Below are 12,889 nucleotides of genomic sequence, written 5' to 3' on the forward strand. Positions count from 1 at the left end.
TCTCAAGATAGATATGTTCTGAAAATATATCAGGCGATATCTTATCAAGATCTAAAAATCTTGCTGCTTTATTGCCTCCACACACAAACAAAATTGGTGATCACTAATTCACTATCCTAGTGAGAACACCAGGGTTGTGATATCACAACAATGCTTTTTTATATCCTAAAGGAGAAAATGCAGAAATGAAACTCAATTGCCTCTGAAGATGTAAGGCACACATACGGGAGAGAGAGAGAGAGAGAGAGAGAGAGAGAGAGGAGTACAGTTACTTACCGAAGTAGGCACCGAGTGTCAAGGTAATATGATTGAGCACGTTCACACGTTGTCATCGGCCTTCCACCGTGCATCTTAGTATATTGAACTTGAGAACTAATCAAAAGGTTAAATTACACATAAGTTCAGAAATTTCAACCCAAAGAGACCAAAATTGTTGTCATTACAATTTCATAACTCTCACTCTCAGAAGTAAAACTAATAAGATACTTGTGCAAAAATTAATCTTCCCACATATGCAACAAAAATCCAATGGTTACAACTTACACTGCCTCAGAACTTCTTAAACTCACTAATCACCTCAGAAACACAAGACATCGGATATGAATGATTTGATTTTGAAGTAGCTACTCACTCATTGCTGCCATCTCCGGGACAAAATCCTTGTAAGCCTCTAGTCCACCTGCATATCAGATAAGGCTGGCTTCATTTAAAATTTTCTGAAGTTCTTTCAATATGTGTCTTCTTAATGCAACACAGTCCTGCAGCGCAATTTCACCTGTATTTTATGTGGTGTAGCTATGATGTGTCACAAAGCATCACATAGTAATCAATCAGTCGTGACTTTTCAAAATTCAAGTCAATATGAAATTTTACCCAAACAAATATAAACAAAATTATTCGTTAAAGAAGTTTCTATGAACTTGGTAGGATGGCATCTAAGTTCTACCAAAACCAAACTACTACTATCGTCATTCACATATTGGATTCAACCGAACAATAATGAGTAGACATCACATCACAAGGCATGCCGGCCTTGGTAAGATAGAAATGCATCTTTGTGTATAAAACCATAACCATTTATACTCCAAACAACTTCAACATGCAAAAAAAAAAAAAATTATAGACCAAGTACAAAATATCTCCAAATCTATGAATCTCCGGATTTCTTTTCGAATTCCAGAGCTCCCATTTTGGGACACAACCACATCTGGTACATTTGCAGGAGCCTCGACACAAACATGACTTGCTAGCCTGCTAGGACACAGTGTTCATATAAAATGTGCACATTCAGCTTGGCCGGTCTAGGAAAAGGAAGAGCCCTCCTCAACAAAGGCAGGGCAGCACAGCCCACAACCGGGGGTCAAACTTGGATCACTGATGAGTGTGCAAGAATTGGTCCACCAGGCTTGTAGAGAGACACAAGTTGAAAAGATGAATCCAATACCACGGTTAAAAGAGTTTCCATGATGGACTCTTCTTTTGCTGTGGGGTCTGCTAGAATGTAATTCTTGTGGAGTACGCATGTCAAAGAGAGGAATGCTGCTCAGCTTGAGCTTCGGACGTAGGACAATAAGGGAGGTTTAGGTTTTTTGTATTGAATGGAAGAATCAGGGTTAGGGCTTGACAAAATAGGAGAAACATGACCAAAATAGGGCTGTTCTTGGTGTTGTGAACAGTACCCATGAACAGTCATCAGGGCTGTTTTATGCAGAAAATACAAAGAAAGAAAAAAGAGAAGAAGAAGACAGCTCTAGAAATCATCTTGGAGGGTTTAGGCATCACACCTAGGGTTTGATTGCATCTCACAATCCATAAAAGAGGCTTCAAAAGCTCTAAATTCCTGATAAAATTCAACTCCATTACATTGCTTATACAGACTTGGAGACTTCCTAAACCAGCTACAACTATGAAAAAGCAAAATACTAGTTACTTTGATTTGCAATACCTATGACACTAAAAAAAGACTCTTAATTATAAACCAGATAAATAACTTGACCCATAAAATAACCCATGGGCGACCAACCAGATAAATAACTTGACCCATAAAATAACCCATGGGCAACCCCTACGGCCCATGATTAGAAAACTGAAATTGCCAAAATACCCCAATCTCCAAATGCCCTCCGACATTCTTCAATACTAACATAAATAAAACTTCACTATGACTATTTATTCGACTATCAATGCTTTCTTCAAATTCCATCTTGAGATCGTACAAATATTCATATACTGCCACTTTCATAAATTTACTTATTCTTGAGCCTCCATCAGCCCTCTTCTCTTTATGCACTGGCCAACTTCCCCCCATCTTCATCAGAAACTACTACTTTCCATCATCATTCAGAGAAACCACTGGGATTTGCACTATATAGAAAAATTCAAAGGTAAATTAAAGGGCGCAAAAACTGGTACCAGACTACCAGTGCACTATCTGAATTAAGTATAAGAGTTATCATGATAAATAAGTGTGGTCAAAACTACTGAAATTTGGAATCATGAAACAACCCAAACTTCATAAATGAAATGCGAAGAAAATCGGAAGACCAATGTCATACATGCTTTCAAAAGAAATGCTTATATGCAGAATCTCGACTTAGTACAATTCACACACGAGCTAACAATACTGCACAACAGCATATGCAATATATTGTCATTCAAAAAAACAGTATTTACAATATACAAAGAATTCCGGAAAGAAAAGCGCATTGTCAAGCTAAACATCATCAGGCATCAAATTTTACTCCACTGAAAAATTACATCGGCACGGAGAGATAAGAAAGTGAGGGGAGGTAGGAAGAAACCTAAAGCTGCATCTCCAGCATATAGCTAACAACAAGAATTGAGCTGCCGCAACTAAGAGTAGAATACAAGGGATCTTATAATCCCTCCAAACAACATGGAGTATTGGAGTTTTGAAATTGTTGGCTGAAAACAGTGTAGATTTGGTGGGTATTTGGAAATCAAAGTTGGCCGGTTCAACTTTCACAAAGTATGTCAACTTCAAGGCATCTCTCCTACTACACAAACCTTTGGGGACTACGGGACTAGTGGGATTTTGCTCACATCATCATTATGTGGAGTGATTCAGTTCTTGATGTTCACATCCTTAGTTTGAGTATTTATCACAAGTTCTTGGCATCTTTCAGTTCATCGGGGTTGAAGTTTTTGGCTGATAATCTTTCTTAACTCACACCGTCATTTGCATTCACTTTAGAGAGAGTACGTGAGAAGGGAAATAAAAGATCCTCAGTCAAGGCCTAAGTCACACAGAATGCGAGCAGTGCACATGCGGAAACTGGAAAGCGGGGGCGGGAGCGCGAAAGGGTCGATTTTTTGAAAGGATTGAAATCAAGTGCGTCTAGAGATCGTCAATATTTAATCTACACTCCTTATAAAAGACTGAGATGTTTGTCTACATTTTTATTCCTAAAATACCCTCCCTACTTTTCCCCCCAAAATACTCCCGCAACCTCTACCTACCCCAAAACGACGTTTCCTTACCACCACCTCAAACGACACATCCAGTTAACAAACAAACGGCTCCCCAAGTATTTCTCACCAAGCGCTTTGATAGACGCTCCCTGCAACTTCCTCTGACTCCCTTCCATCTTCTTCTCCAACCTTCAAATCGATGTCCGACTTTGTTCATATGTGTCCTTTAATTTGGTTTGGCTTATTTATTTATTTTTTATCCAAAGTTGGAGTATATAACTTTTTTTTGCTGGTCATGTGAACCACATTTGATCACCAGAAATTTGTACAACTATACATGCATATATGTTTATAACGAGAGAGAGAGAGAGAGAGAGAGAGAGAGAGAGAGAGAGAGAGAGAGAGAGAGAGAGAAGCTATGTACCTATCGTAGCCTGATTGATAGCCTGTCAGAGTTAGAGGTTGCTTTTTACTTTTCCTCCTAGGCTTTGATGCTCTATGTCAACATAGGTTGGCTTTTTGTACCACCATGGTCAGTTGTAGTTGTAGCCAATTGCATACGCGCATGTAACAGCTTCAAAGGTGAATCCGTTTACCTGTCAAAGGAATCCATGTATTCTATTTAATGAGTTCGCGAATTCATCACGAATCTGCACTCAGTTTGTCAATCCGCACTTCAGCTCGCAGTGCGCATACCTAGGGGTGCAATTATGTGACTGCTATGGTCAAGGTACGTATCTACAATGACAGAAATCAACTCAAATTTGTTCTAAAATCCTGTATCAACAATATTTCTACCCATATCTGTAATCAGCACCCAACGCCAATATATAACAATTGATGATAAACTGCAATTACTCAAGCACTCCTCTAGGGTCTCCCAAACCTACACTCCTCCATGAGCCCTCGCTCCCCTGCTCCCACCCCCATCCCCCTTTGTACAACTAAGAATAGAACAATCAAAGTTGGATGCCCATATCAGGTAAGCCTTGTCAGACTAATTGCTTTGCCCTGCTTTTGGTGGTCTTAAGTTTCAAGCAAGCAGTAGGATTATATGCAAGTCAAACACTTTTATCTGGGTATTAGCTGGCTGGCCAACCACCAGTACCAACAATTCGCACAGGAAGAACGATACATAAACAGTGTGAATCTTACAGTGAGAGAAGGCAGCAACTGCCAAAAGCAATGCAGTATCAAAAAGAGCTCCACTGGCATTCAAACAGTGAGTTACTGCATGAACAAAATAAATGCTGTCATTATCCATGATAGAAACAAATGAGAAGTGAAATCCAAGTTTTCTTTACAATTTGACATCACGAGATACATGGAAAAGAAAAAGTTCATTCACAGTCTTGTTGAATGCCATCTATCAATGGATAACCCAATTCATATTTTAAACTCAAGATAAAATGTAAAGTATTGAAAAGCTAGACGATTGTAGCCTGCTTAATTTATGTAGATGGGACAGAGATTTCAAGCCTCAGGAAAACATTACCAGGTAGGCCATCCAAGCAGCTTTACCACTGACCATCAAGTAAATCATGCCAGAACTATAACCACCCATACAATCATCAGTAAAAGAATTTACATTAACAATCAACAAAGCAGTGTCAAATCACTAAAAGCCGGACATAATTGGTTTTTAACTATATCATTGCACTGAAAAATAAGGGATCAAACTTCCTTTAGAATAAAATGTTCAAAGTACACGAGATCCACTAAAGGCATATGCAATAAAAATAGCCAAACTACAACATTAACATTAGCATCTCTGGTGTTTTAGAAATTCAGAACAGAACAAGCACCCAACTCTAAGCAAGAAAACTTCTTTTTTCCCCTTTTTTCTTTTGTCTTCCACAGGAGGCAAGGGAGGTAAACGAAAGAATAACATAAAACAAATCATACTGACATGTCTTAAGATAGTGTCGGATAACTGCTTTGATATAACCTTAGTTGCACGAAGCGGGAGTAGGGGAGCGGAGGTACCCAAAAGCTCCAAAGATTGGGAGCACCTATGTATATTTTATTTTATATATTTTTTAAATAATACCTTCTTTTTTTTTTATAGTATACAGAAAAATATATATTTTCACACACAATTATTAGAAGTAGAAGAGGGTAAGCCTATGTTTTTTGGCCCATTAGTCGAGGAGATGTCTTTATAACCCCACTAGCAAAGCTTTGGACAAGTGGGCTATATAGTAAGAATGCTGGCCCAAGCCCACACATGGCCCAAAGCAAAATATAGAGTATAACCCTAAAATTGTCACGTCAGACGAAACAGATTTGAGGAGCACCTTCCAAGTAGGCAATTCCGGCAACTAAGGATATAACTGGTGCTCCCTCAGCCGGCCTGCCAGGCCTAACATAACAATTGGAGAACAAATTGGAGGCATGGGGAAATCGATAGCTGTAAACAACAAAATATCACGCATTGGCACTCAATGTACACATACAAATCATGGTAGAAAATTATCGTAGAATATATGCAGTTGATAGTGGTAAACCTATACAGCCTTCATCTGAGGAAATGATTTCCATCTTAATAGCAGCCAACATGTTCTGCACACAAACAAAGGACATAAAGAGCTTGACTAGTTAACACAAAGAGTGAACCATTCATACTTTATACAGTAGATAACAAACCAGAACTCCATGAAACAACTTACCTCGACTTAAGAAAACACAATTCATCATTTTGAGTGTGTGTACGAATGTGCATGTGTTTCTTCATATATGTATGATAGAGCATGCAACGGGCAAAAAGAACTTACAGTGCAGCCTATCTTGGCCTCTGCATACGAATAAAAACTTACCTCGACTTAAGAAAACACAATTCATCATTTTGTGTGTGTACGAATGTGCATGTGTTTCTTCATATATGTATGATAGAGCATGCGACGGGCAAAAAGAACTTACAGTGCAGCCTATCTTGGCCTCTGCATACAAATAAAAATAAAGTCAATAAGCTGAAAATAATAGAATAAAATGGCCTCTTCAATCCACCAGCTCCATAAAGTACTATACATGCTTGTATGTGTGTGTGTCTGTGCGTCTGCTTTAGTCTGTGTTTTTCGGATAGCCGTGTGTGTGTGTGTGTGTGTATAGAATTCAGCAGCACTAATGCCCTAAAAAAAATTCAATCAGCAGAAAACACAGATACTCGGAGGGTAAGTAAAACTCCAAGGGATAGATTCGATAAAATGGTCAACCGACTCAACCCCTTGCAATTTTGGTAGGACAATAAAAAAAAAAAAAAAAAAAAGACAAGCACACTACACAATAAAATAGACTACATTTACTATAGAACGGTGGCCTTATCATGCAAATTAACCCTGGACAAATATCTTTGTTTCTAAACTGGATTGACAAAAAGACAGGTAAGTACCTTCTCATGTGCCATTCTCTTGTTTGGATCTTCAACATAAATCTTGCATGATAGTGTCCCATACAAAACACATCTTCTCTTGCAAGTCACCAGGTAGAACACATTTGATGTCTCCAGTTGGTACAAAAGGCCTTCAAGCAAAGGAGCAGACATCATACAAGGATGGAGCCAAAATCAGGCAAATGGGGAGGTGGTCTCAAAGTATATGTATACAAGAAAAGGTGACTCATTGAGAACAAATGTATATCACATCCATTCTCTAACTACCAATTGAACTCGGTGGAATCGCGGATCATTTCTGCAGGTCTGTTAGCTTAACTTTCAGTTCAGAGTAGGGGAATAACAAAAGATAAGCAACAGATGTGCAAAGACACCAAAAAGAAACCAATTTATGAAATGACCTATAAGTCATTCTTAATGCAAAGAATATCTAACAAATCAAGAAATTGATCAAGGATTTGGTTGGGTTGCACTCCATCGACTCCTAACTAAACAAACTAGAAAGGAAAATACTAAATTTAAACAACGGACTCTCGACCCCGTCAAAATATTTTCGGTTCCTCTCTCTCCAAATTAGCCACATCAAGCACATCGGGATCAAAAATTCATAACTTCCGGCTTCTTCTACCCACTCTAGGCCTATACAATTCTTGAATAAGGTCCATCACCATTGCAACGAAACCCAAGACATGCCCCACCAAACAAGAGCTGCAGCCCAAAGATCATTGGCAACTGGACAAGGAATCAACAAATGCATCATTAATTCTCCATCTCTGAAGCACATGCAACGCCGATTCACAATAACCTTCCTAAGCTATTTAAGATTATCTATAGTGAGAATCTTATCCTTAGTCGCACACCAAACAAAGAAAAAAAAAATTGGCCGAAGAAGTATTTCGTTTTCCAACCAAGCAATAAACAAGAAAAGAGGGTAAAGAAATCAACAACAAAATCAGCAAACAAACAAGTAATATATACAGATTTTGTGAATTAAATGCGATCCAGAAATGTCAAATTATGGGTTAAAAAAGACAGAGGAAGACAAAGAGGCTAATTTTCAGTGAATATATTCTACATCTAAGGCTCCAAGCGAAACAGATTTGAGAATGACAAGTAATTTCTATAGGTAAAAATAAATAAAAAACAAAACATGTGAATATCATACCATTATTCTATTTCTAGAATGAGATGAATCTGATGATTCTTTCAGACTTATTAATGTTACAAAAGATTGTAGATTAGTATGTGTTACAAATTCTCCAGAGGTGGATATAATGGTCCACAACATGCATGTTTACATTCCATCTACTGACTCACAACTAACTCTAACACAAAATGGTACACTGAGTACCTGTATCAATGGGATGACAAAATACCAATTGGGTCATCACAAATTGACAGCAGCATTGAATTTTACAGCAATTGTCCTGATGGTAACAGGCCGCTGGACACTTCATAACAGAAACTGTTTGCAATTGCAAAGAGCGCTCCACACCACCTCTATCTGAGTGATACATTTTCCGTTTTCTGTGTTCTCCAATGACTCCGTAAAAGGACCTTGGTATCATGATAAAGATGCGCATCTAAATTGTATCCCTCATAACTCATTTTCTCGAGAAGATCCATAGCATTGTATGGTTTTCCCTGAGTAAGCAGACACTGTAGCAGTTCATTGCAACAACACCTTTTCAACAAGAAACCTTTCTCCATAGTATAACAGAAAACGTTGATTGCCTGATTTAAATTATGCTCTATGCAAAGACTTCGGATCAACGTCACACAACTTGGAGCAGACACATTGATCCCCCACTCCACAAGAATTGAAAACACCTTTAAAGCTTCATCCGATTTTCCAGCCTGGCACAACCCAATGAGCAAAATGGTATAAGGTGCTGAATCAAAATCAACAAACTTGGATTCCCATTCAAGTAATCCTCTAACTGCCTTATCCAGTTCTCCTCTCTCAAAATACTCCTCTGCTGCTTTAATTGCTTCCTCTTCGCGCCCTGGAAGGCTCATCAAATACTTCATCCAAATACTACAGGCAACAGAGACTTTCTTCCTACGACAAGACCAAGTCATAAGCGACTTGTAAACTGCTGAGCTAGGTGTACAACCTTTTTTCATCATTTGTTCAAAAACCACAAAAGCATCCTCCTCCCTGTCAACTCTTTGAAGCCCATCAATGAGAGTGGCATATGTAACTGAATCAGGGAGATGGCCCTTGAGTTGGAGCTCCTTGAACAGCTTAAAAGCACCATTAATATTTCCTGCTTTGCTGAAACAATTGATCAGAATGTTGTACGTTGAGATATTTGGAAGGACCCCACTATCAGCAAGCTGCTTTAGAAGCTTATACGCTTTTAGAACTGCTCCTGAGTCACACAATCTCTCAACCATTGTTTGGAGGCTTGCACTATCAAGAACCTGATCTTGGCCTTGAGAAAGGCGAAGGAACAATGACGGGTTTCTTCCAACCTCCATTTTGTAAAACAAAAGGTGAGCTTCCTCAAGCTCACCAACCTTACAGAGCCCATCAATAAGAGCATTGAAGGTCACAACAGAAGGGAGGCATCCAACCTTCTCCATCTCATTGAATATTTCTCTTGCCTCCCCAACCAAACCATTCTTACACATACCACAAATAAGAATTGTGTGGGTGAAAGTATCTGGGAAACAGTCATGCTTTGAAATTTCAAGTTTAAGAGACCTAGCCTTGGCCAACAGACCCATATCACAGAACCCTTTGATAAGAGTATTGTAACAGTAAGTATCTGGTGCGACTCCTCTCTCTGTCATGAGCCTCAACAAGTTCCATGCATCCTTGACCCTGCCCGCATCAGATAAACCACGAATCATAATAGTGTACAAAATAAGATCTGGCGTGATGTTCTCTTCGGACATTTTCTGGAACAATTCATGTGCCTCCTTAAACATCCGGGCTCTAAACAAACCGTCAATCAAACTACTATACGCCTTTATCCCAAGAACGCACCCATCCTTCTTAAGAAACCTAGAAAGCGTAAAAGCTTTTTCAAATTCACCTAACTTGCAAAACCCATCAAGCAAAGCATAATAAGTAATCTGATCAGGTGAACACCCACTACTTATCATTGTATTAAACAATCTACCTGCTTCATCAGCCCTCTTTGCTTGACACAAACCCGAAAGGATAGCAGTATAAGTTATCCTGTTAGGCTGTATACCTCTTAAGGTCATCTCATCAAACAATCTTAGCGCGTCTTCAGTCTTTCCACTCTTACACAACCCATCAATCAAAGTAGTATAAGTAGCACAATTAGGAGCGCAATTCGACTTCAACATCACACTATATATAGCTAAAGCCAACAAAATCACTTCCTTTTCAACCATGACGTGCAAAACCACATTATAAGCATACAAATCAGGCTTACAGTCAAAATCCTTATACATCCTACCGAAAGCCTCAACAGCCTTCTCACCCATCTTCACCTTCCGGTACCCAGCAATCAAAACCGTGAACGCGTCCGACGGAATCGAAATCCCACACCCCTTGAGCTGCTCAAGGGTTTTCCAATACAACTCAAACCCATTTTCTTCAACAAGCATATCCACAATAAAATCAAACGAAACCCATAAACGGAAGTTCCTTCTCCTGGCCGCCCACACGAAGAAACGAAAACCCAGTTGAGGGTTTTTGATTTCTTTGAGGACGGAGTTGACTACGGCGGGAAGGAGGACGGGGGCTACCTTTTCGAGGGCGGGTTCCATGGGGTTTGAGGTGGTGATGATATCGAGGAGCTTGGCGGTGGAGAGGGGAGGAATGTGGATGTGATTGGGTTTGGGGGTTGAGAAGTTGAGTCGTGAGATATTTCTGAGGAGGAGGTCGTGGAGCTTCATGGTGGAAGGAGAAGAGCGTCATGCTCTTGCGGTTTGGGTTTTGGTAAGGGGGGATTTGGGTTTTGAGGAGTTTGGATTTTTGGGTGGGGTTTGAAGTGTGGAGGAAGAGAGAGAAGTGGCAGCCATGGCAACCAGCAGGAGGTGGCTGCGGAAGCAGAAACGAGAGAGAGAGAGGACTAGCAAGACCCCAATAGTGAGCCCAATAGGCCTAGAATTTAGAACCAATCTAGACAAAGCCCATAAAGAGCTTTCGATGCCAATACCCACATTGAGGAATCTGGATATTGAGCCCAAACACGTGGCATTGAAAACTATTGTGCAATAGGGCTCTGTTCCAGAAATGGAATAAGAACTTATTTTTTATTTAATAATAAGACTTGTTCCATAAAGATAAGAAGGAGGTGCTTATTTTTGAAGAATTTATATAGGTACCAATAGGCGTCGGCAGAGGAAAATCGTACCGACTGCCGCGCATCCAAGCACTCTACACACATCGGATGTCGTTGATTCCCGCATTGGCCCCTCGGTTTTTTTTTTTAGAATTTTTGGACCGCTCGGATCGGTCATCCGGTGGCCGGAGACGGCCCAACGCGGCCATCGGTACGATTTTCCTCTGCCGGCACCCATTATCATAGCAACAGTCTTATTTTTTGTATAAGGCAACTTCAAGCTCAAAAATCATGTGTTTTCGTAAATAATTTTTCTATCACTATGGATCTTGTTTGATAGATCTCATTGAGATCTTTAATACGGTGCAAAAAAAATTGAATTTTTTTTTTTCATTTACATTATTTTTGAGTTTGAAAATGTGAAAGGAATTTTTTATTTGGATTTTGTGAAATGACCCTTCTTATTTTTGAATAAAAAATGAAAAAATAAATACTTATTTTTTAAGAAGATTTCCGGAACGGCGCCCAGATCGTTTTTCAGTAGCATTATTAAATGCAAATGATGTAATTTCGTTGTTATTGATATATTTATTGCTCCTCCGCTGAAAAAACCCGGATTGCTTGCAGATTTCCACCATTTTGTGCAGGTGGTTTTTGTTTAGCTTCTGCTATAAATTAAGATAAGGGATTAAATTCTTTTTACCGGCGGTGGAAAATTTCACTTTTTCACCACCGCTTTTTTCGGTCCTACCATATGTTTATTGTTGATCTTAACTGTTTATCTTATAGACCCCACATAATAGTGTATTCATGTGAAAAATAAATTTGATCGGACATTGATAGGAATATCAAAAATTGAATTTTGCTTTGTAAAATGGACAGTTTATCTTTATTATTATTGACAGAAATCAGATCGTCCATTTTATAAACCAAAATCCAAATTTTATATATCCATCAACTTTCAATGAGGCTAATTTTTTGCATGGCAATACTATATTGCAGGCCTTATAATATGAATGGTTCAGATTACAATAATAATTCTCTTATAATATGGGGCCCATAATGGACTGTGGTGGAAAATGGGGTTTTACACCGACGATGGATAGAATTTATTCTCATAAATTAATAATTCTTGATCACAATAAATTCAATTTTGCGTGTTTATCATTCACTCGAGATTTGTCTGATCGTTACTTTAAAAGCTCTTGGATTACGGTCAAGCTCGAGGTTTGTCTGACCATTAACATCAAGGCTTCTGGAACCTGAATTATTAGTCGAGGTGCACATAACTTGGTTTGGACACTTGATTATCGAATCCATAGGGAAGATGCAAAATCATGTTGGTGGCAAGATAATTGAAAATTTTAATTATTAGTGGCAAAAATACTAGCAAGAAAAGTTATGAGCAAGACCTAGAGTGCAATTTTATTCACACTCTTAAAAGTGGGTGACCATTACACATTTTCTTATTGGTTCTTGTTAATACATGAAGCACATCCGATACTTGACCATAGTTACCTGAAAAAAGAAAATGTATATGAGATTAATTAAGTCGATACATATATATATATATATTTGAAGAGGACATTTTACTTGATGGAACAGTAAATTTTAGACCATTTGTAGTCTATCGTATTTCAGACAACCTGACGAATATTATCAAACTCCAAAAGAACTACCATATGGAAGATCCATTTTTTGAACGGAATTTTTCCATAATGTTTGAGCCAAAATCCGGTTTTCTTATTCTTACAATAAAAAAATAACTCTCAGTTCCCTTTTTCCCAATAAAGAGATGTCA

At 38.7% G+C, this 12,889-nt stretch overlaps 1 protein-coding gene across 15 annotated transcripts; it reads right to left on the reverse strand.

The window, feature by feature from the left end:
* Nucleotides 1-323: 323 nt before the first annotated feature.
* Nucleotides 324-10,926, reverse strand: LOC131322845 (pentatricopeptide repeat-containing protein At1g79540). Of its 15 annotated transcripts, none has more exons than XM_058354374.1 (7): nucleotides 8,172-10,926; nucleotides 6,821-6,951; nucleotides 5,940-5,994; nucleotides 4,928-4,982; nucleotides 4,588-4,662; nucleotides 3,857-4,028; nucleotides 324-679 (listed from the first exon to the last, which is right to left on the reverse strand). In XM_058354374.1, exon 1 carries the CDS (start codon nucleotides 10,697-10,699, stop codon nucleotides 8,321-8,323), a length of 2,379 nt encoding a protein of 792 aa, XP_058210357.1. In that variant the 5' UTR covers nucleotides 10,700-10,926; the 3' UTR covers nucleotides 324-679; nucleotides 3,857-4,028; nucleotides 4,588-4,662; nucleotides 4,928-4,982; nucleotides 5,940-5,994; nucleotides 6,821-6,951; nucleotides 8,172-8,320. The 15 variants fall into 15 exon arrangements, with proteins under 15 accessions (XP_058210357.1, XP_058210360.1, XP_058210356.1 ...); XM_058354377.1 differs by having other exon boundaries at nucleotides 324-758; nucleotides 4,928-5,842; XM_058354373.1 differs by lacking the exon at nucleotides 3,857-4,028 and having other exon boundaries at nucleotides 324-758.
* Between the last annotated feature and the right edge of the window lie 1,963 nt (nucleotides 10,927-12,889).

The sequence above is a fragment of the Rhododendron vialii genome, chromosome 4a, assembly GCF_030253575.1.
Source record: "Rhododendron vialii isolate Sample 1 chromosome 4a, ASM3025357v1".
Classification (NCBI taxonomy): Eukaryota; Viridiplantae; Streptophyta; class Magnoliopsida; order Ericales; family Ericaceae; genus Rhododendron; species Rhododendron vialii.

What these genes read in the sequence shown, in the direction of transcription:
- LOC131322845 (XM_058354365.1), bottom strand. Translation starts at nt 10,699, where the DNA reads ATGAAGCTCCACGACCTCCTCCTCAGAAATATCTCACGACTCAACTTC.